At 40.7% G+C, this 25,210-nt stretch overlaps 1 protein-coding gene across 1 annotated transcript; it reads right to left on the reverse strand.

Moving 5' to 3' along the window:
* Positions 1–339: 339 nt before the first annotated feature.
* On the reverse strand, positions 340–25,192 carry GSPT1 (G1 to S phase transition 1). The gene is made up of 15 exons (XM_054842629.1): positions 24,737–25,192; positions 14,115–14,162; positions 13,653–13,694; positions 12,678–12,905; positions 11,665–11,698; positions 10,080–10,157; positions 7,613–7,793; positions 7,086–7,240; positions 5,544–5,684; positions 4,705–4,798; positions 4,284–4,364; positions 3,808–3,981; positions 3,283–3,372; positions 2,811–2,979; positions 340–2,071 (listed from the first exon to the last, which is right to left on the reverse strand). Exons 1-15 carry the CDS (start codon positions 25,035–25,037, stop codon positions 2,019–2,021), a joined length of 1,869 nt encoding a protein of 622 aa, XP_054698604.1. The 5' UTR covers positions 25,038–25,192; the 3' UTR covers positions 340–2,018.
* Between the last annotated feature and the right edge of the window lie 18 nt (positions 25,193–25,210).

Genomic DNA, 25,210 nt, shown 5'->3' on the forward strand with positions numbered 1-25,210 from the left:
GTTCAAAAGTGGAAAAGCGCTACTGGAGCATCAGGTAGTCTTGAGATGTGTCAACACTTTAAAAATAAAGTTTTAAAAGTTCTAACAATTTTGGAATCTAACTGTAAGTATCCCCCAGTTAACAGCCTTGGCAAATTTCAAAGCCATGAGCTTACTTCGAGAAAGCAGCCAGCTATGTGGAAATCTTAAGTCAATCCAGAATATGAACAAGACCGTAAGTTTCCTTGGCTTTTCATTTCATTAGTTTAAGATCCAAGGAACTGTCGGTTTTGTTCACTTGGCAGGGAAAAAAACGTTGCTTTTAAACTCTGATTTACCAAGAAAATAAAAGCCCAGAGATTTGCAGACATAATAAAATTTATTTAAATTCCATGCATTACGGTAGCTACAAGTGTAGTCATATGAAACTGAAGGACAATAACTTCTTCTGTCCATACAATGTAGCCGTAAGTGAAATGAACGGGAGTTCCACAGTTACAAAGAAACAAACAAACCCAAAAAAACCCAAAAAGGGAAATCTGTTTCAGTTTTGAGTTATCTGTGAACACAGACACAGTCACTAGACTGTAAACCCCTGGGGAGGAGATGGGCCTGCCACAACTGCACAGCTCAGTGTTTAGTTGGAGACGTCCTGAAGCAGCTCTGGAGATACCTTTCAACAGCTCTACCAGTGTTCTGGGAAATGAAAGAGATCCGTTCGCCTTCAGCCTAACTGTAAGAGTGAGGAGAGCGGTTGTAGAGAGTCCATTTTCAAAGTGCAGCTACATCAGGTTTCATTACGCAGCTCCTTCAGGCTGTACTGAGTAAGCTTTGGTCGGAACCAGCTTTGCTTTACTTTCTCACAAAAACCTCGCTGGTCCTCAGAAGCTTACATTGCTTTTTGATATGCAAAAATTTACAGACTGTGCTTGATTCTGACCCTCCCACATTTCAGTATGTGCAAACTTATAGGGACTCAAATAGTCTCTGTCTCTCAGTTCAGACTGGTCTTTAAACCAGCAAGGATTATCCAGCCCTCCAAATTAAAGACAGGGTGAACTGAGTAACTTACATAACTGGCACTTTTTAATTGGCCCAGTTCTCCCACAAAATGCAGCTCTTATAAATACTAACAGGCACTATTGCCACAAATTCTCTTGTTTTTGCAAGTTTCACTGATTTACTGGTCGTTAGCGTTTTCTGCAGTCAGGAATTTAATAACGCTGAATTTTTATAAAGACACAACAAGTAGTTCTAGCCTTCAAAATTGATGTACTGTGTCTAGTAATGATGTTAAGTCAACCTAAATTCGCTGACAATATTAACAAATGTAAAGCTAATGAAGGTGCCACATTTGCACAAATGTTTTTTAATTTTAAGAATGCATTCAACAAAAGGAAGGGGCAAACCTAATTCTTTTAATACAAACTTGGTTGAGTGCCCAATTGCCTCATTCAAAACTGTGTGTGTGGGGAGGCTGAGGAGTTTAGAAAAGTCCGAGTAACCACACATCCAGGTTACTGGAGAGTTAAAAAGCTAATGCAACTGTGTTACATCCGGATAAAAAACATTATTCAAAAGCAATTCAAATACCGAAAAAGATTTCAAATTGAATAGTTTATTAACATGGTAGTCGTCTTTGTAACATGTGCACACACACTCGCACACTCTGAATGATCTGCCTGGAAAAAAGATGTCTTAATATATATGCAGGGGGAAATTAAACATTAAAAATCCTTTAGATTTTCGTAATTATAGGCAATTATGTCCACATCACTTACAAAGCTATTGCCGAATCTTTCCAAGGAAGCAGAATTTGGGAGAAAGAAAAAATTCTTTTTGGGAAAATTCAACAGTGGCATAGCAGAGCTCTCAATATGAGAAAGCTGACATAATGTGGACCTTTGCTGTGAAATTTGTCTTTGCAAAATATGGGGAGAAGTTTATCAATGGGCAGAAAATAAGAAGGCGGTGTGAAGTAGGCTTTTGCAGAGTCGATTTTCCTCACAGTATTGTGCGGGGGTCATTGAGAAAAATGCTTAGTCCTTCTCTGGAACCAGTTTCAGAACTTTTCCAATTGCAATGGTCTTACCTAAACCAAGGAGACAAACAGGAGAGTTACAGATACCGTGAAAAGAACGTGCGGGTCTCGTCTCTAAGAGCATGAAAACTTCCCCCAAAAACACAGGCTCTCCAGAGTATTAGCCATAACACAGAGAATAAACTGCTGTATTGTAGAATGAAAGCACCAGTGTGTTTTAAAAGCACAATAATATCTTAAAAATAGTAAAACTGCTGTTCTCACAGCAAAGAATGCAACGTGGGTTCTGGAAAGCCTGCTCCACAGTTGTCTAAGGAGGAGGCAAGGCAGAATCGATCCACCAGAACTGTTTACTGCTTTTGAAGATGATTTATTTTAAACATATCCCACAAGTCTACGCGTTCCACCAAGGTGAACAGGAGCTAAAGCCCAACATACAACCCTCCTGATCTTTTCTAACTTTAGATGGAGACCCCACGGTGGTATGGCATCCATACCATAGGTGGACATTCCAGGATGCATTAAGAACACAGTGCTGGTAATTTTTTAAATTCAACCTTTTGTTTCACAGTGCACGTTCCTGTACGTTACTCCTCTAAAATAAACCACACTATTACTAGCAAGAACTCTGCACAGTGACTACTATTTGCTTAGATTTCCTTTTCTGTTATTACCCAGACAGCGATTTCCACTAGACACCAGCGTTTCAATAGCTCACTGCCACACACCATCTCCTATTCCAAATACCCTGTTTTGCAGCCGTCAGGAACTGTCGACCAAGCGGCCTTACCCTCATCTCTTAAGGTAAAGCGACCCATCTGAGGGAAATCTTTGAACGTCTCAAGGCAGATAGTTCCTGCTGTCCTTAAACGGGCAATGCATACTTGATCTTGTTTCACAAAGCGGGGCCGTGTCTTACTCTTCTCTCCTGTTTTTTTGTCTACCAAGCAGATTAAGGCCTGTGTAAGAAAACATTAATAGCTGTGAGTGCTAAAATAACGGTTATTTTTTCTTTACGAACAAAACTGAAGTGGTCTAAGAAATAAAATACTTCGAAATAAGAACTCCGCCTTCTAAGACTTGCTGCGTAGCCGTCAGTCACGACTTACCACACTGTCAGCAGGCCTATGCTAACCGTTACAGCCCGGACCAGAGGTCCCATGCCCGGCTGGAACTTTGTTGCATCAGTGGCTCTACAGATGTACGGCATGACAGAACTCAGGACTGTCTCTATTCACATCATGACTCAAAAGGACACTTACTGTTATCTCAACTTCTTCGATACAGGTGTGGATGTGCAGCACAGCATTATAACCTGGGCAGATAATGGATTTGTGCTCAATTATCACTATCTGTAAAACAATCAAAAAATCAGTGTGTTTTTCCTCGTTTCAATTATAAGAGAGCAGAGAATAACCAAATACAGAACTCTATGAAAATGGGTAGTTGAACAATGCACGCACGTTTTTGTGAAAGAAACAAAATTTAAGCTACTAAGTTGTTTATAATATGATGTATAAAACTGAAGAATTGGCCTGACAATCTTGTTTTCACGACTATTGGCGTCTAGAACTTCATGAGAAGTTAACACTCAAATATTTTTAAAATGCAAATTAATGATCTCAGAGTGTTAGGTATATGTGTTACTGTCAGTTTAGAGATATGATAGTGAATAAGCAATCTGAACTGAAACTTCAAACTACTGCAGTTAGATTTGGTGAAACACAAGCAAAATATTTGAATGCTTTTTACCCATCCGTACAGCAATTAAAAGCTAGTTACTCTACCTGGGCATCAAACGTGCGTCCAGAATGACACAGGTTGTTGGGATCACAGAGAATGAATCCTGGAAGGATCTCTTCCTCCTCAATTCCCTTCAGTCTGATCTTCAGATTTTCACCTGGGGCTACTGAATCAGTTTCTACATCGTCAGAAAGGATTCCAAGAACTTCCACGTTGTGCTTAAAGAAAGCAAAAAGGCAGTTTTCTATTGTGACTATTTTAGTCTGGTACAAAATCATTTTAATACAACAGGATTTCAACAAACAGTTACAGTGTAAATTAATTATATCCTGTTCTGAATGCTGAGGAAGTAAGCTACACGCAACCTCCAGAACCATCAACCATGTAAAACATGAAAGCTTAGTTGTCTTCAGCTGAGCCATAGAAAATTGTCTGATTTCAAGTAATGAGTATCTGAGAGAACCATGTAGGTTCTTTTTTAGGGTAGTAACATGTTTTTAATATCTAAGCCTTACCATACCTTGTTTGGCATCATCACGAGCTGTTGTCCTTTGCAAATAGAGCCTGACTCCAGCTTCCCCAGGACCACAGTGCCCATATCCTTCACAAAAAGAAACCGTTACATGACAACTGAAAACAGTTTTCTAAAAAGCCTGCTCTATTTATGATTTAACTCCAAGTACGATTACTTAACTCAATGAAGTTATTTAGCACTGCTATACTTAATGTTTTGGAAACTGTTCTCATGAAAGATTACAGATTTTAAGTCTCATATAATGCCAAAATTATTTACTTCCCCTCCCCACCTCTATTCTGCAGCTAGAAATGTAGACGTAGCCAAGAAAAAAAAATATACCCTCTAAACCCACAGTAAATAGCCCACTTACTGCTTTCTGAAAACAGCCCATTTATACTTTCAATCCTATTATTTTAATTTGTACCTTATATTTATCCACAATTGGCAGCCTGATTGGTCCGTCAACTGAACGGTTGAAGTTTGGCAAATTATCCAGGTATGGAATAAATGGTAATCCACTAAAAGAGCAGAAAGCATTTGTTTCAATTTCGTGAGCACCCTTCTATTTAAAAATCATTCCGAATGGATAACTGCAGCCCAACAAAAGGAATGACTTCCACTCTGTCCTCATTAAGAGCAGAGACCTCCAAGACAGTTAAATCTATCCTAACGTCCCATCATTAGTGTCCACTTCACCCCAGCTAACAGGTGAACACCCAGGAAGCGCATGTAGTTTTTAAGTTACATTACAGGCATATTTTAAACAAATTAATTATTCCTTTGCAAGTCTTGCTAGACATGTAATGTGTTTTGGAAATACAAACCCATAAGCTAGGTCGAAACATGATTTTCATTAACACGTTCTAACTGCCTCGAACAAAGCTGGAAGACGACATGCAGGGAGAGGCACGGCTTGTCACTAATTATACACAGCTTCAAGCACACTGTTCACATCAGTTACTCGTTCTATTTGTCAACTGCAGCATTGCTGGAAAATTCAAGGGCTAGTATGGCACTCAAACTCAAAGCCAAAGCATACTGCTAATACCATTACAGAGTCTGCTAACTTTAAATCTTCTGCAGTTAGCAAATGCTTTTATTTGGCTCAGTGCGTTGCTGTGCTCTTGTGCCCCGACCGTACTTCCTCAAGCACTTTAGACCGCAGCTACAATGTACCGTGCTGTCCTCCTTCCTGGCTTCACCCTAGCATTTACTTCATTGAAACACAGCAAACATCCATGTTGTTCAATTTAAGATACGTACATATACCAAGGACAGAATTCCGACTGTTCTTTAAGGTTTGCTCCAGTCAGTCCTGAGCAGGGCATGAAATGAATATCCTTTTTGGGATTGAAGCCAACTTTCTTCAAAAATGGCACCAGTTTCTCTTTACATTCCTCATACCTATTAGAATGAGAAAGAGATTGAGATAAGTTTCAATTACTCCAGCACGACATAATACTGTGCTTTAAATGTCCATGGAGTTTGGTGTTTTTAAATTTCCATCAGTTAAACTATTCTGTGAGCCGCAAACCTAGTAAAGCTTAGCAGCCTATGTGCATCTTCTCCCATCCTGCAGCACATCTTGGTATTGTCTATTCCCCACAAAGCACACGAGTTTTCCCCATAATCCTCAATCCCGGGCTGGGTAGGCAGCAGCATATGCTCTATCTGCTTTTAAGCGAAAGATCTGGGCCTAGACTGCAAGACAGAGCGAGCGGACAGCTACTGAGGTCCCGCTGCAGGCTTTCCCTTAGTGCTGGCTTGCTCTCCTCCAGTCTCCTCCATAGTTTCCTAAGACCTGATGCTATTTGTTTCTGTTACACCTCTGCCCCTCAGTTTCAGCTGAATTCAGCAGTGTCAGAAGGTTGGGGCACGCCCAATTCTCTTAGCAAACCAGGCTGATGTGCTAAGGTCGCACAGTCCCTCATAGCTTTCCACAAAGACTTTCACGATTCTTGACAGCACAGCAAGTTCGCTGACAACTCTTCTTATTATGCTGTAGGAGAAAACTGCATCCCATGATCACCCAAGTATCTCCAGGGAAGGAATAAGTTACACTTTTTAGCATCCAGCTTAAAGGGGTGAGAAGACAGATGTCACAGAAGCCGTATAAGACCTAAGTTTTTTTACACTCGGGAAAATTAAAACCCTTTAGTAATGTTTCAGCCTTGAGGCAGAAAAGAATAACTTAATATTAAATAACTAACAAAAAGGATTATGTATTGACTTTCTAGTTGTTTTTACCTGGCCTGTATCATTGCAAGATTCCTTCCCTCCCCCCTTCTCAGACTGTAATCACGAACCACTTAATGTATTATTTGCTTATTCAATTCAGCTTATAAAAGAACAACTCCAAATGATACGGGTGGACACGTAAGGTGAACAGACAACGCTGTTCTCACCAAATCCAAGCCAGGAGTTTAGCAGGAACGTGGCCAAGCAATCAAGAATCTGGCAAACTGAACTACTGAAGACAGAGTCCCTTCCCTTTGGGTTCAGTATAAAGATTCCAAGTTCACAATCAAACAACGTTAGAAAGCATGGATTTGTGAGGTACGGCTGCATGGACCCAAACGGCCAAAAGTGGAGGTTTTAAAGTAGCGTAGGACTTCAGGCTTAGCTGAGAGGCACTGTCCTGGCACTGTGCTTCTGATTCTCCTGAAATTTTGATAACCTCTGGGTTTAGTCTACCGGTCTACCATTCTTTCAGCAAAAATGGGATGGAAAAAATATTTTCCTTAGGAACTATTTTATTGCAGTATCTCTTAATGAAGATTAATTTTTTTAAAGTATTAAACTCACCTTTCATTACTCCAGTTTACAGTTGGATCATCCATTTTATTAATAAGAACTATTAAATGTTTTACACCTGCTGTTTTTGCTAACATGGCATGTTCTCTTGTTTGTCCACCTTTCTCAAATCCAGTTTCAAACTCTCCTTTTCGTGCAGAAATAACCTAATTAAAAACACACATTTGAATAAAAGTGCTACAATTCTGTCAACAGAAGAATCGACAATGGGTAACACTGCCTTATTCAAAAATAACTTTGGCTAGTCAAAACTGGTAAAAGCTTTCAAAAACACACTGGTATAGCCTCAATATTACTCCTCAGTTTCTGCACTGACATATATAAAAACCACATGACACCTGAGGATAATTTTCTGAAGCCATTAACTCACTCCAAAACCCACTCAACTTGGTAGACCTAAGATTTGAAAAATTTGCCCACTATAACTAAGCAAAAGAGTCAACAAGCAAACAAAACATAAAAATCAGAAGCTTAATTCCACAATATACCCGAAGTGAAATAGTCTGGTTTGTCCTTACCAGCACAGCCAGATCAGCCTGAGAAGCCCCACCGATCATATTTGGAACAAAGCTCTTGTGTCCAGGAGCATCTAGAATAGTGAAGTGTTTCTTCTCAGTTTCAAAATAGGCACGACCCACTTCTACTGTTTTACCTTTGTCTCGTTCTTCTTGGTTTGTGTCTAAGGCCCATGAAAGGTACCTAAAAAACCAAACAAAAACCAACCTGAATATTCTAGTTTTGCATTCATTTTTATTAAACTTATATATGATGATTTGCTCATCGTGTCTTTTTTCTGCTCAAATATTCTAACCACCTACTGAGCTTAAGCACTTCCAAGACCAACAGCGACTTTTTATTGGATGTTTTGTGTATATGCACCTAGTGAGCTGGAGTGCCCAGTGCTAGCTCTCCCTCATGTACCTAGAAGGATGCAATTCTAAACCATGGTTTTCAATTACTAAGTTCTGCAGGTATGATCTAACCTCAAACACTTCAAGCTTTGCCTCAGTTTGGAAAAACACCTCTGGATCAAATACAAAACAATTCTCTTTCTCAGCACAATTAACTAAAAAATTAGTTCTGATTTGCACATATTCGTATTATGGGAACTATCATTATTCGTTCTCATTTATTTGCACATATTAAACAGAAGTTGGCTATGAAATAGCACCACCTTTATTCACCCTATCTTTGATCCTCTGATCATATCAACTGTTGTCCCCTCCTAATTATGTTTTATCCCACTGGCCATTGACAAGCTAATCAGATTTAAGTTAGACAGAAATTTCAAGAGGAGATTATTTAGCTCCTTCAGGTTTTGTGAAAATTGGTGAATAGAAAGGAGAGAAAAAAATTAATACTCTTGCTGAGGAGAAAAGTAGTAATAACTCCACTGAACTGGCTTAACATACCAGTATTTTTCACCATTACAGCAGCTTATAAAGACCTTTAGCTTATCTTTTGTCTGGACTGGATAACGCCTGAAGAGACACTGCTAACTCAGCCGCCCAGCGATCAGGGAGGGAGGGACCGTCAGGGGCTGTGGAACACAAAGATGTCCTTTCCAGCTCCAGAGGTTCCCCAGTCAGAGAAAGCACTCAACGTTGGGAGTTCGGGCTATATAATCACGCTCTTCCCGAGGCAGGAGCTATTTGTCACTGATCGAGGTCAAGACAGCATGCTAGAAGGCTTTTGGTGTGTACCAGCATGGTGCTCCTGTGTGTTAACCTTCGCCACGGCCTGCATTTCTGAAGGTTTCAGCCAAAGGCCAGGTTTTACTCAGCTAGCGAGAGTCAAGCAGGAATCTCTGTGTGGTACCTGGATGGGAAGTCTGCTTTGCATATAGGGTTTTTTGGGGAGAGATGCATTTCGGACTGATATGTCAGCTCTGCGATACAGTACAGAATTTTCTGAATCGCAAGTAAAACTGCTCAAATTTGAAGGCTCTCAACGTATGAGGTGAGCTAACAAGACCTTTGAGAATGATACAGAGGTACATCATACTTTCTGTTGTCTATCACGATGTATTTTAAAGAATAAAAACAATGTTCAAGGAGGCGCTTCCTGCAACTCACTAAAAGAGGAAAACTGTTTTTCAAGCTTGAGGAAGGTCCCAAAAAATTTATTACCATGGTGAAGGGAGATGATGCTTACTTGATAAAAAGAACGTATGTTGCCCTTTCTACCCGCCTCTTGCACACACAACACAATTAGTTCAGGTCAACGCCCATCCCTTAGCACTCCATCGCTGCTCTACCCCTTAAGGAAGTGTTTAGCTGCTTCTTTTCCAGAGCCCTTTGAACCCCTATTTTCCTCCACCACAGCTTCCAAAAGGAAAATCAATTTTCTAGGAGTTGTTTGAAGGAGAAAGCAGGCTGCTATATGTGCTGTATATACACACACACAAATCCAAAACCCAACCAAAAGACAACAAAACCCAAAACTAACAGGAGACCTCCAAAAAATCCACACAACAGCAGCATGGTTTTGCCTGGAGGAAACTTTAGAGCTGCAGACCCTATCTTTATGCATATAAAAATGAGAGATAAGGCGACAGCCAAAACTATTCACTCGCTCTCTCCTCATGTCTGCCCGACTGACAGCTGTGATCTCCGTCCCTGAGACATCTCTGCTGGTTACAGATGAAAGCCAGACAGCCGGAATGACCCCAAGAGCTGCCCCAGAAAACGTCTGCCCGGCATTCCTTTTTCCCAGAAAAGAGGTGTACCAAAGCATCGGGATGTGAAGCACTGATCTAAAACTCAAAACCAACCCCCCCCCCCCAAACCTCACGCATGTGCTAGTATGAATTGCACTGTTTTGTATAGTTTTAGTTACAGAAGCGCTGGAGGAAAACAAGATACTCCTCCCCCCCTCAAAACCCCTTCCAGCAGGCAGCCAGTGCTACAGGGACAGAGACTCAGAAAGTTTCCCTTTTTCATCACTGAGCAAAGAAAAGCACAGTTATCTTCAGCAAATTCATACCATGTTTCTCTGTTTTTTTCTTTAGCTTCTCTTTCATATTTTTCAAGTGTTCTTTTGTCAACCATTCCTGTCAAATACCTAAGAAGGGAAAAAGTGCAATTTTACGTAAGCAGAAACATAGTTCCACATCATTAAATACTTACACAATCCCTACAGATTATTTTGAAAAACTTGAACAGCCTGATATGAGCAGCAGTGGAATTTTTTCGCCACAAAAAGCCACGCCATTATCTGATATGTAAAGGTACACCAGTACCGCTTTAGCAGAAGTATGAGGAATGTCTTTTTTTAAGCCTAATTGTAAAACGTTCTGCAGAGGCAAACTTTGAAAAGGAACTATATCTGTTAAGTCCATCTCTGAGACTAATCCAATGTTTCAAAAGTAAGTAAAAATTGTGACGGGAGAATTTTTCACACACACCTTCCCCCCCACCCCAATTTCTGAACTGTAAAGAAAAATATTTTTGGTTTCATTCTTTTTAGATAGACCAAGGAAACTGATATTTTGAGAGATCTTCAGTTATGAAGAGGTGAGTAGTGTACAGTTTTATTATATGAAAATTTTCATATTTTCCCCTGCAGCTATTTCTAGCTGATCTTCTAATAACAGTAATCTACTTAGTTTATAAGGAAAATTAATGCTAACAGCAAATAAAGACTTGATGACAAAGGTGGTACCAGCACCCATTTTTTTTCCTCCCTTACAACAAAGGGATATTCTGCAAAAATGAGAGACCGCTACAAGCTTCGGGAACACACCACACTGGCAAGGTATTAAGAGTAGGTATCTCCTTGTACGAGGAGAATACACAAGCACATCAGATAATAAAATGCTAATTTGCTCTAGTATGAACTACAAGGTTAAATGTAGCATGACAATTCCAACATTCCAGTTTGGTCAAAACAAAACAAGATGAAAATGCCAAGACAAAGACCTCCCACTTTTGCTGAGAATATGATTTTAAAATCATAAAAATACTCTGCATCAGCAGGACAGCATTTATTTCTTCATGCACTACCGTCCATTTCTGGATTTTTTACAAACCATAAGATCTAGCTGCATTTATTTACTTTTGTCTCACGCAAATATTGCGGTCTCTAGAAACTGTTTGTAAAATAGACTTCTAAGATTAAGTATTATAATTTCACGTTTGGAAATCAAATTATGCCTGACAATGTTAGCACCAGGAAATAAGGATATTCATTTTTTTTTTTTTAAAATCTCATGAAAAGGACAAATTTTAACAAGGGGTATAAAGCAGTTTCAAATAGCATTTTAAAACTATAAAGAACAACAGTCATGTTCTAAGAAAGGGATTCAGGGTTTTTTTAATATAATAATGTATGCTTTTGCATAGTTGTTTCCATTAAGGAAGTGAAACTCCTATAGCCATAAGATTAGATCAACTGAAATTAAGAAATTCCAAAGACAGTAAGTAACTACATTGACAGGAAGAGTAACATTTTATTATAAAAATATTAATTTATGCTGACTAAAGCCATAAAAAAAATATTCATTTTACTTCATGTATTTTGAATTCACAAGAACAGCAAATCTAAAAATTTTATTTAAGAGTTTCCTTACATTATTTGTCCTCCAATAGTTGACTTGCCAGCATCTAAAATAAAAAAAAATTAAGTAATTAATAATTTAAAAGAAAATCCTAGAAAAAGAAGAAAACAATTAAGAACGAGGTCATCTAATTTATTTCCAAAGATATATTTTTTTAATTGTAACCTAAGTTTTTGAAGCATCTCTCAGCTTCCCTTGTTTCCATAGTAATTCATCATCAATTCAATTAAACCAAATTTGGAAAATTCTGGTTTCATACATACAAACTTGGCATTATCCGTTACAAAACCCCCAACAACAGCAATCCAGCAGAAGCGTGGGTTAAGAGCATGGGAAGCCCTTGCAGAATCCCTTTCCCCCTTGTCCCTCTCCAATACTGGGACCTACCCCTGCCCACCACCTCTTTAACGTGTGTGACTCCATTCTGAATTTACCCGAGGAATAAGTTACAGCAGTTCTAAGGTGATAAGAGACTATACAAATGACAGAGTTCACTGTAAAACTCACGATTCAGTAATTCTTGTTGTTTTGACACCACTTAAGATTTTTCTGAAGCTTGTTGAAACTAATCAATTGGACATTTTGCTGTAAGTGCTTCTTTTAACCCTGAATTACATTCATCTATCGTTTATAGCTCTACAGTTTTTAATATTTTGAATAATTATTTTTTAATTTGGTAACAATTAATAAGAATCCTCCAAAAATATTTAAAACTGCTTTCCAGTTTTGCTCTTTGGATCACACAGATACATCTGTGCTCACTAGAGCGGGTACTTGAGAAGTCACCAACACAGAGGCTGTTGCACCCAAGAGATGGCAGGCACTCTGTCCTTGGCACTCTGCCCTGCCAGACCTGCTTTAACTTTTGTAATTTTTCCAGAGCCGCTTCATTAGAATAAATGCTCCTCTTAACCTCAAGACGTGGTGAATACACACATCCCTACAAAGAGCAGGATTAATTTCTAATCCTCTAAATTCTAGATAATACACAAGATCCAATTACTTCACATTCACTTACAACTTACCTACGTGCCCAATGAATACTACATTTACATGCTCTTTTTTAGGGGCACCTGGCGGCGCTACAACAGATTTCGGTTTTGGTATTTCCTCCTCCTCTTCCATCATTTCCTGAGCGCTTTCTTCGGAAGGCCCCACATCCCCTGCGGGACCCCCTCCTGGCTCTGCTTCGCTTGTTTCTTCTTTGTGGTCCCATGACTCTTCCGGGGACATTTCTGTCTCTCCATTTTCCACTAAAAATTAACCAGTTAGATATATTCAAATAGGTAATGAAATTAAAAGCAGTGACTACTAGAAAAGGCTCTTCCCCAGGATACAGTCAAAAGACTTCAACTACCCAGTCTGGTAACATCCTCCTTTATAAAAATGGGGATCTGCTGCTTGTTTCCAAAATGATTATTACTGTGAACTTTCAAACTAGCTTGTGTGCCGACATCAGAAAACTGTGATTCACAGGGATTAAGAGACTTCTGTTTTAACAAGGCAACAGTTTTATAAGGAAAAAACAAATCTGAAGATCCACTCAGACCATCGTGCTGGTCTGAACCCAGACAGACAGACACTACCATACGTTTAGAAAGGAAAGGGGAGGGCTAGTGGTTTAAGTTCTCTAAAAGCCATACAAATACAAGGAGAAAGATACAATTTCCATGTTCTGATTGCTCATATTACTGATCACTTTAACGTTTTTTGTTAATCAACATTTCACACATTAATGGGACTACTTTGTAATATGAAATTATTTTTTAATAAAGCACCGATGCTTTTTCAGCATCCAAGTAATCCAATTGCACCTGTCAATGCATACTAGTGTTCGATTACCTCTTTCCTCATCTAAGTATAAAGACACAACAAAAATTAGAAGGGACCAAAAATGCAAAGGCTCAGTAAGGTATTCTTCAATTTTGTTTGCAATGATTCAGCGCTATAGTAGTATTTTATAGTACTATTGTAGTGAAATGGAACAATTCTCATCTTACCAACAGATTCTGAAATTTCCATGTTAACAGCAGCATTTGAACCTGGGGAAAAAACCCAAGCAAACAAAAAGGAATCATTAAGGACACATATTTATCATGACAGTACCTAGAACAAAGAAAAACAGAGTGACTAAATTAATAAAAGGATAGTTCAGATGTTCAGGCACTTGCCAATGCTATTTAATATACAGATTCAATTTTAAAAATCCTGCTTCATGCAAGCTCTATGACCTTCAATAAAGCACTTAGTCTTTATGTGCTTTGCTCGACTGGCTATAAAATTGTAAATAACCACAGACAACCACACTGCCTTACAACAGTAGTATGAGGATAAAGAGAATGAAGATTGGAAAAGGTTCACAGATTTTTAGAAAGGAGATTCTTTGCAATAATTTTTTAAAAATAATTTTTAATGGAGTTGCATTGTGTACCATCGGAAGACGAAAACAATTAGCAAGTTACCTTCACAAGAGGCTGTCTGCTCCTCTGGAGAAGTCTCTACAGGTGCACCTGCAGAGAAAAAAAGTTTCACTTTTAAAATATACTGATGTAACCAATTTCCACACTTTAGCATAAAAGACCACCTCCCAACTTTATTGCGAGAAGCATATTTAAGAAGAAACATCTCCCCCCTCCATGGAACTAGTACTAAATATAGCCTCCAAGCACAAATACTTCTAAAGAACTCTACCTAAGAGTTGTGAAAACAATACACCAGTCCTAAAACCTGTTCATTCCCCCCCCCCCCCCGCCATGGAAAGATACACTTACAGCAAGTTTTAAAGGAAGCAATTTTTGTATACATCCCTTTTATGCAAGCTAGCTATTTTAAGTGTTTATTAGTATCTAACTGGTGTTTAAAAACGTCAAACCAGTTTCACTGTATGCCAAGAAATAATGTGTGCGTGGTGTCACAACTGTACGGAAAGGTTCTGCCAGCTTCAGCTTATAGGCATACCTACAACACTATTGCACCTCAATTTACATAAGCATTGAGTAGAAAATTGAAACAAGCCATTAAGAATAAATTCTTAAGATCTTCTGTAGTTATTAGGGTCAATAGATGATAAACTCATTCACACGCCTGGTAAGTTTGCCAGCCCTCTTAAACACCATAATATAGCCCCATTACTCAGAGGGCAATCTCACCAGTCATGTGCACATCAAAGCCACAAGCATGCTTTTGGACAGATCACTCAACCTTCTCATGCACTAAACCATGCCACTAAACTCTTATGCTGAGATATAACTAATAATCAAACCTGCTAAGAGTGATATGTTCCAATTAACAATTACACCACTTGATGTTTCAAGACGTTATTCCATGTGATCAAGAAGCCTTCTGTAATTATCCCTAAAACCTTAACCTATTTAGTTTTCTCTTGGTATAAATTCAACCTCGTAATTCTTTGAAACAAGTTCATAATCTTATTTTTTTCAGCCACATACCAAATTCATACCCTCTATTTAGCCATACTCCAGGTCTCCTTCAATCCCCTTACAAAAACACCGATCATCTAGCACTGCTTGCTCTATACGCGTGATGGGACCTAAAGATGGAACAAATCCCCCAGAACAAAAACGTGCAGAGAAGAACCTGCTTCTAAGCCTCTTGGCTTTGGCGCTGTAGACTGCCACAAACTAGAGCAGTGCTGCAGAAGCTGGAAGAGGGCTAGAGGGCCAAGCCGGCAGGTCACGGCACACGCACCCGGCACACAGCGGAGGGGCGCAGCAAGTCAGCCCTTTTATGAGCATGGTAAGCAGGTGGCACAGAACCTAGATCTGAACCTAAAGCCTCCGGTTTGTAACACATCAGAAGATTGTTGGCTATTTTACACATCTATGACTGGGAATCATAAATATTTTCATTACAAGATCACTTCAACAAGCTTTTGATTTCACCCCAGAAGTTTGTCCATAATGAAAAATGTATTAAATGACGGTATTTATGCACTTGTCTTGAAACAGAAGCCCTACAAGTGGTTGAAGAGTTATTTAAGTCCTTAGAAATACATTGTCAATCAACAGCATCCATTGTAAACAGTTTTTACTCTCTGGTCTGTAATACAGCAGGCATACGGTCAGGAAAAAAAGTTTCTTCAGAAATAGCAGAGAGGAGGTAGGAAATTGTTAACCTAAAAAGGTCCATTGGTTAAGTTTAGTAGGGGTCTAGGAGACAAGAGAATCAACAAGACAAGTTTGTGTACGTATCCAAAACGGTACTAATGCCTCACAATCAAGGGGCAACAGATACTCCGCTATGACCACAACCACTTCTTCAATTCTGGTCGCTTCAGTACACAAGTGGCAGACATGCTTTGGAAGAGGACACCGAATTACACGAAGCATACGCTGCTCCTTCAAAGCAGAAAAGGAATACAAACTGCTCTCTAAAAACGTTCATTGTAAAGAAACCAAGTAAAAAATAAAAATCTTAATTTAAAAAAAAAATAGGCTTTAAGTGATAAACAACTCCTCAGTAATTGTTTACTTCTGATAAACAATTTCATGCACTGGTGCATCACAAACAAATATACAAGAGAAAAGTCTGACCTTACAGGGTCCAATTTATCATTTGCTCTGCGTGGAAACGAGCAGATTCCCTGAAGTATGCCTTCAAGGCAATCACCCAAAAAGAAGGATGCAGTCGTACTGCTTCTCAGAGCCTTGGGACACCGCATTTTGCTCTTCGTCACCTCTCCTCCTGTGCCAGCCCTAGTGCACCTGTAGCTACTGAAGCTCCACAAAGGCAGCTGCCCCGACCAAAGACTGAAGCAGCCAGGAACCCAGCAGGTTTTGGGTGGATCAGCACCCTCAAGCAAGGTATCAGCTGGGTGGAAGAGCAGCACTGCTGGTGCCATGGGAGAGGATAGAAAGGCAATCTCAATATTCAAGGAAAACCACTTCACCTTTCAGTGTCAGTTCTGGAACAGCAAGGAATCTTTGGAGCACACGAAAAGGAGATACAATTCTGAATCCAGCTGAGACAGGCTTACCACCTAGGACTCGATACTGGATTAGGACATGAGAATAAGTCCAAAATCCACACTGTCCCTGTGGCAAAATATTTGGACAGATCCAGTGACCCGAAGCAACCTTGCTTATTTTACCCATGAGATAAAGACTGTCATCCTAACAAAATACCTTTAAAGATGAGGGAATCTGAGAAAGGTTCTAAGTAGTGCTTGTAATTTATTCTGATCTCTCCAAAACACTGAAGTAGATACGCAGTGTTTTCTGGAAGTCAGGAAAGTAATTAACAACATTCAGTTAACATAGTTTACTATTATTGTAAAAATATCACATACAGCAAATTAAACACAAATTAGAAAAATCTGTAAGTTCAAGTTCAACTTGAAAATTCTAGATCCTCATCTGTGAAAGTCGTTCAGATAGGAATCTTGTCATGAGAGGGACTCAAAATGTAGTTTGTATGAAATCTGGTTTTAAGGTCAGAACATGTCTTAGATGATGCCAAATCTTTAAGTAACACTTCAAGTTCTTGGATTTACACGCAATAAAAAACAATTAGATTTTACATAGCATTCTCCATGCTCCATCTCTCCTCAAACCATAAGTCAAGAACTGCTGCTGCAACCTTATTCACTGCATTACATGAGGTGAGGGGTTTACCTTTACAGCCCTACGACTTTTTTGGAATATCTTTGTTGTCAACACCAAAGGCAAAAACGGACACACAAGCTGCATTTATCTACTGGCAGACCATTAGACAGGACATTATGTAATTCAGAGTCTTGTCTGAATAAGGTAAAAGTTACTTTTTTTTTTAAAATATAAAATTCACTGGAGAACTATGCGCGCTCCCAAGAGAGTCCAAAATTGCGCAACTTTTAAAACATGGTGATTGGTCGCTAAAATACAGGTAATGTCCTAAAGAATTACAGCAAGAATCCTCTCTGCCATGTGAATGAAGTCAGCATTCTACTGCAGCTGGTGAGTTGCATATTACATCAAGTTTTGTACTTGCACTTATTTTTGCTGTACAATAACCAAAACTGCACAGGTAGAACGAATTAAAAGTTACCACTCAACCTCTGAAAAGATTATTTTAAAACAGTATAAGCTAGGAACTTCACAGCGTTAACAGTTTAGAATGCTTGTACAGAAACAATAGAAAATAGCTTTACAATTAAATTTATATTAGAATGAAACAAGATTTTCACATGTAGAACAGGAGCAGCTGGTAAACTGGGAATCAATAGAAGAACTGCAGTTAAAGTCAAACTCGAGTGCTAAGCAGTAACGACAACTTCCACCTTCACATGAACTGCAGTATCCCCAGATGCACAGAACAAGCGGAGGGATGTCCCCACACAAGCAGACCTGCTCGGTGCTGAACCGGTAGCTCCTCGGCGGCAGGTGCTCGAGCCAACGCAAACGCCTGCGCAGGCTGGAGGAGAGGCCGTCAGGTGTTGCCACGCGTGGCAGCACTCCCAGCCTGCTCCGCTGCTGCTGTGGTAAGAACCCAGGCAGGGCTGGGACCTGGCACCTGAGGGCTAAGGACACGGTTTGCACAAGACGGGAGGCAGATTCAGTGTCTTACCTACAAGCTACAACACTCAGATGGGCTGTACAGCCAGTTTGCTGCTGCTCCACCAATACAGGCATCAAGTTCCTTCACAGGAATTCCTAGAAGGCTGAAGAGCGAAGAGATGCATGGCACCCACCTTAGGAGTCCCATCGCGTTCTCGTACGTGGGATGCGAATACTCGAGTTCAGTACATATTTACACAACGGTCTACAGACTCAACAGTTTTCATGAATTGCATAACAGATGTTTGCTCCCCCCTTTTATTTTTCTGAAATGAAAGCATAAAGGGAATTATGCCAGAGTAAAAAAATAAAGGTCCGAGTCAAACTCTGAGCATGAGAATCAGAATAAAAAAAAGACGAATCTTAGCTAATGAAAAACCCCACAAAAAATTACTTTAAGCACAAATAAGTGCTACAGCTAAACAAAGTATTTCATATTCAGTATTTTAAAATATACAGAAAGAAAAGGTTTTCAGGAGTTCACTGTAATTAGGGCAGTTGTTTTCAAAGTTAACCTACACCCAAAACGATTTTCTTCTTGTCTCTGCCCGGCTTCACAGCCTATGCCCTAGCTTCACCAGCGGGCAGAAGGAGATGTATGCTCAGTTTTTCAAATGCACCAATGTAAGAGCAGCTTTAATAGTTTTAACATGACTTTGTAAACCTCAAAAACACCAGCGCTTGCTTTGTATTCATAGGATTTTACTACATGTGAACTTAGTAAAAGACCCACCTTTTTCCTTTCCCAGTGAGGACACACCTTAAGTTTATCTTATCTAAAAGCAACATGCTTCTTCACAACTGAGTGTAAGAAAGCTTATGGGGATTTTCAAGGAATATAATGAAAACCCCTTTTCTTTAAGGCCAAATATTTGTGCTCAGTTGATTTCGTGACTGTCTCAAAAATCAAGTTATCAAGCTCTGTATTAGAACAGTTAAGGATTCCACTCTCTAACAAAGATATCTCATAACCCAGCAGGAATAGAAACTAACACCAAAAAAACCCCCAAAACCCCAAACTTAAGCACCCCATGGATTTTTGAGCAGGTTAAGCTCAAGATCTTAACATTTACACATAAAAGAGTAAAATTTACACAAAAATTCTTAGTCTGTTCTGGAGAATATATTTTTAATGCTGTATCACCTGTCCTAAACTAACCTTTGTACTGAAATTTAATCAATGTCATTTTCATATAGACCTCTTCAAAACAGTCACAAATTTTACTGATTAAATTTTGACTGCTTTATTCCTTCAAAATAAAAAAACAAAATAAAACCATCTTTCTATCTTAGCTTCACACAATCAGCTGCTGCTCTTGCTTGCGTGTCTCATAGCAAAACAGGAGAGAAATCCCAAAATTCTGAAAGTGGAATTGTAAAACCACATCGCTAATAGAACTCAAGAATTATCCCAAATTATTTTTGTGTTCATTTTAATAGAGCAATCAACTTTTCAGAAAACCTCATGCTTTCAAACACGTTAAATCCATAGTCCAACCCAGGGTGCTAACGCATGGCCAGCAGCCTGCAGGCAGACCCCAGGACAGTTCATCTAGTCCCAGCAGCTCTGTCTTTTATTGGAGTCACGCAGAGGCCACAAGCATGATGAATTATTCTAACAGGAGCAACACAATCCTGGCTGCCTTCCTGGGGACAGTTCAGATGTAGACAAAGGACATCTGTGTAATACATTGACACCTTGACTGCATCACACAGGTATATTATATCTGATCATCTGGCAAGTCAGTGCCAAGACATACAGCCTTTCTTGGCACTGACCGTTTTAAAAGAGGTTGTGCAGCTCATCTGTCTAGAGAAGCTGATACAGAACAACACTGCTCTAGATAGTCAAGTGATGACTCAAATCAAGATTCCTTTGATAACAAGCATTTATACCATATAGTGGCACTCATAATAGAACACAGATCTGCTGTCATGTCAGCAGTTCAAGTTTGCACTTATGGAGTATTAACAGTAGCATTACCAACACCCTACTTGTAACGAAGTCATCAGCATACGGCTAGTCCAATGTTGATACGAGTAAACCATGCAATCCTTTAATATGATAGCTTCGTGAATGGTGGACTATTAGTTTTAGACAAACGAGACTTCATTAGCAAGTTCATATGCAAAGTGAAGTCTCTTGAGGACTGAATTGAAGAGTCTTAAAATATAGTCTACAGAGAATTGTGTAAAACAAGAGATGACCAGTTTTGGGGAACACGATGATACAGATAACTCCTCATCCTACTCTGGAAATTATAGGCTTCAGAACTGAAGCAGAAGATATTGAAACTCCTTCTTTTGTTTATGATTTGGGGGGGGTGGGGGTGGGACACAGGACACGGATGGAATATATGGATGTCCCAGCTAGCTACAAGATCAAGAAAAATAAGGGCAAGGAAAACCAGACAGACAGATGCTATATTCATTTATTTACAGCATTTGAAGGCTGAGGATGTCCAGCTGCTTGAACGTAACTATTTCAAGAGCGACTACTGCAGGTGAGTGAGGATATTCAGGGAGTGAAGCAATCTGAAGGGCACTGAATCTTAAGTCAGATGCATTTACAAATATGTTCAGAAATTTACCTGAAGTGGTGAAGAGAGCTAGTAAATGAAGTAGTAGCACTAACACCACCAAAAGGATAAATCCTCTCTTGGCTTACACTAGCTGCTATGTGTCACACACTACTTCTTCTTCTTACTTTTGTATTAATGACACTTTTTTCTTACTACAACTACTGCATACTTTTCAAATCATCGAACAATTCAGGTTGGAAGGGACCCCAGGAAGTTATCTAGTTCAGTCTCCTGCTCCAAGCAAAGTCAACAGTGAACACTTAAAAATTACTTCTAAAGAGAAGAAAAACTAACATAAAATATAGCAAAGCCCATACAAAGAAGCTGTGATCAATTTTACCAAGAATCCTGTGAATATTCAAGAACTATGACAAAAATTTAACCCCAAGAACTCAGGTTGATGCTGCATTTTCAGGAATTGTTCACTTCTCTCATACCTGAGATCCAACCAAAACTTAGATAATAGAAATCTTATTAATCTCGAGGCAGGGGGTGGCTGGATGTAGTGTTAACTATTCCCTTACACCTCCAAACCATGCCTTGATATAGAAACAAACAAAAAAGCCACCCAAATGCAATTACATCTTATATACGCTTACAAAATTAATAAACCATAGTACAAAAATAAGTCATATATACTACAGAACAGTGAAGCTGCAAGGTGCAGTTGTGATTAAGAATGTTAAGAGGCCCTGACACAATCTACTGTCATTTTATTGACTATCACATCTTGCCTTAATTTAGTTGAGTTTGCTACTCCAGCAACTGCTATCTACAGTAAGTTTCCCTAGAAGAGCAACTAATTCATGACATACTTGACACGCTCACTGGAAGGAACTGCGCTACAGTGATGTCTGTTGCAGACAGAAATCCAAGAAGTCCCTATTTCACCTTTCTGATAGAATCCAACAAAGAGAGATTTCACACAAATAAGTTTGGCTTGCATACAATTTGATAAATGCAAGACCTTGCAGCTGCAATATTTGGAACATATTAGTTTTAATCTAATCCTTAGGTTCAAAAATTTAAATAAGATGCTTTTTGCGTATAATAAAATGATAATTTAATTCCAAACTAATTCTGAAACTATCTGCGAGCAAAAATTATATTAATGATAAGCAATGGGCAGATATCGTCCCTAATATACAATTTGCATCCAAAAGAAAGCACGCATAAATCAGAAACTACTTTAAAGTAAACTACTTGGAATGCAGGTCTCTGGAGTTTCCCCAATTTCAGAAAGTTAACATCTTGTTCCCTAAATGGCTTCTGTGAGCAGTATTTCAGTGCTCTAAATATAAGTGAATTTTATACAATATATATAAGGAATTTTATACAAATTACTAGAAACATGAAGATAGTGTGCATAAAAGGAAACACTATTACACACTACAGCCACACAATGGAGAGCAGTTCTGTGGAATTTTTCTATATGTCGTGCTGCTACTACACATTCATCTTGACCTACAACATCCTTTGAATTACTAAGGAATTATGACTTGAACAAAACCTCACCAAGAGCAAGTTCCAAGAAAAGCATTACTAGAACTTAACTTTAGGCCCTTGAGTTCTCAAACTGATACCTGGCTTTTTTGATTCTTAGGAAGAATCAAGATTCACGTAGATTCTTCCCTCTACAAACCAGCATTTGCACAGACCTCAATACAGATGATAAATAGAAATATTTTTTCCCTCACAAGGTAATGTAGAATGAGTGCCACGAACACCTAATTCCCTATGGGAGCAGAAGCAAACTGGGCTGCTGAGAAGTAAGCTATTCAGCACCATTGTCTAATCACATGTTGTTCTGACTTATTTCCAGAGCAGCTCCACCTAGTTCTTCTAGCCAGGAAAGTAGTTGTCACCTTAACAAACATCTGCAAGGACAAGACTGTCAATTACTTCCTGTAACCGAGTACATCAGACCTGGAAAAGTATGTAACAAGTATAGTATTCCAGTTAAGAAAGAAACTTTTTTTTTTAATTGCAGATTTTTGTCTGCTTAATCTTAGGGATATACCAGGTAATTATAGAAACTTAAAATTCTAAACCATCAAGAAGATATAGAAGCAAGGGAAGCTCAAACTAGATTACAGCACTATGTAGCAGTGAGGAAATAGGAAATGTAGTTTAAATCCTACAAAAAAAAGAAAAAAAAAAAGGAAGCCTTAGGAGAAACCTTACAAAAGTAGCCAGAGAGAAAAAACAAAGTAATTTCATAATATTCTAAACCCCAAGAAAGTTTTCAGTCACGATATTGATTACATAGTTAAAAAAAAAAAAAAGACTTAAAGTCAGGTTGCAATGGCTGAAAAACACACTAGAATGAATTCTGATGATTATTCAAAGATGCATCACATGTTCAGCACAGCCTCAAGCTATCTACTCTATCTTTACACCTCTAAACCTTAACATATACATTTATTCTAAATGGAATCCAAGATTCTGCCCAGGACTTCTTGCAAGTATATTTTAATGCATTTACATATTGCCTGCCCGCATAGCGCATAAGCTATAACTTCTGATAAAAATCAAGAGTGCTGAATAGCTGTGGAGAACACATAATCTAACATTTGCTCTAAAAAAAAAAGGGTTAATATCCTGTTATGAAAATTTTAAAGCTTCATATATGAAAGTTACAGATTTTAGCTGTTAACATCTGATAACTTTAGATACTAGGGACAGTAAGATTAATTAATATATAAAACAGAACGCCATAAACAGTAAGCCACAATCAACAGGAAATCATGACAAACAATGTAACAAGTAGTTGGTTTAGTGAAATTAAATTACTAGAATCAATATCTGAAATAGTAGCTCGTTTCATATTGTAACAATAGGGATACAGAGAACGATAGAAAAAAATAGGAAAGTGTTAAACTATCACGCTTGATCAGGTCTCAAACTCCTTAGCTGCAGGAGTGACATTAAAACACTACCACAAAGTTAACTAGCACGTCTGATGTTTGGAAGGACCTTCAGTTTGGAGCTGAATATTAAGAAGTAGCTCTCCTTTAATTTCCCCTACGCAAAGCAAATCTCCTATAAACACTGGTTGCGTACACAAAGTTCCTTTGAAATTAAAAGCAGGGTAAATTCCAAGTTATTCCATTGACTGAGGCCAGCTGGACAAGGTTCCCTTCCCTACTAATCACTACCAGCGCTACAGGAGAAAAAAGTAACTACTTGATACAATCTTCCAGAAGACACCGACGATACACCTGAACGGCGGGAGGCTGACGCAGAGGTGTCCTCCCCCGCCACACGAAATTTACTGCCACCAGACAACTTCTCCGGCGCTTCAGGAAGCGGCACCGCGCGGTTTCCCGTGGCCCGGGTACCGCGGGGCCGCGCACGGCCGGACCCCGCCGCCTACACTGCTGCGGCCGGAGCCCCGCCGCGGCCTGCGGACCCCCTCCCCGGCCCCCCGAACTCTGCACCAGACGCCACAGCCGGCTCCTCCGCACTGCCCGCGGCTCCGCTGCCTTACGCCCCTTCCCCCCGAAGCCCTCTCCTGCGCAAGGCTCCCCCCTCGGCCGTACCCCCGCCCGCGCTGCCCTCGCCCCTCGCTGACGAGACCCTCCTGTCGTGAGGGCCCAGGGCCCCAACGCCCAGGCCGGCTCGCTCTCCCACCGCCGGGCCCTCCGCGCCCCCCCTCCAGCGCTGCCGCCCTGGCGCCCCGCCCGCACCCCGCCAGCCTGACCCACCCGGCCCCCAGGCTGCCGGCCGCCTCCCAGCCCGGCCCGGCCCGGCCCCCCCTCGCCCTCCCGAGGCCCTCCGCGCCGCGCTCCAGCCCCGCGTGGCCCTTCCCCGCCTCCCCGCGGGGGCCCGACACCCCTCGCCCCGGGCCCCTCCACCGCGCGGCCCCGCGCCCTTCCAACATGGCCCCCATCCCTCCGCCCTCGGCGCCCACCCGCCGGCGCAGCCTCGTCCCGGCGCGGCAGTTACCGTGGGGCGGCGGCGGCGGCAGGCCGGGCGGGGGCGAGGGTGGCGGCAGGCCGGGCGCCGGGCCCCCCCGCAGGAAGGACGGCACGAACTCGGCGGCGTGGACGTTGGGCACGAAGGGCTTGGCGTTGACGTTCAGCTGCCGGCTGAAGGCCGCCCCGAGCAGCTCCTGCTGGGCCTCGGCCTCCGCGGCCGGCGGGGCGGACCCCGGGCCAGCTCCGCTGCCCGGCTCAATGTCCGCCTGATCCCAGCAGTCGGGAGCCGAGTCGCTGCTGCTCCCGCTGCCGCTCCCGTTCGCCTCCATTTTGTGGCTGCCCCACAAGCCTCTGCGGCCCCGAAGCGTCTCCCAGCGTCCGGGGTAAGGGGGAAGCCGGCGGCGGCACCGACTCAGCACTCGCTCCGGCGATTCCGCGTGTACTCCGCCGCCCCGACGCGAGCGCAGTGTGGCCTCCCGCAGCCCCCGTACCCCCTCCCCGC

Source organism: Grus americana, chromosome 15 (genome assembly GCF_028858705.1).
Source record: "Grus americana isolate bGruAme1 chromosome 15, bGruAme1.mat, whole genome shotgun sequence".
NCBI lineage: Eukaryota > Metazoa > Chordata > Aves > Gruiformes > Gruidae > Grus > Grus americana.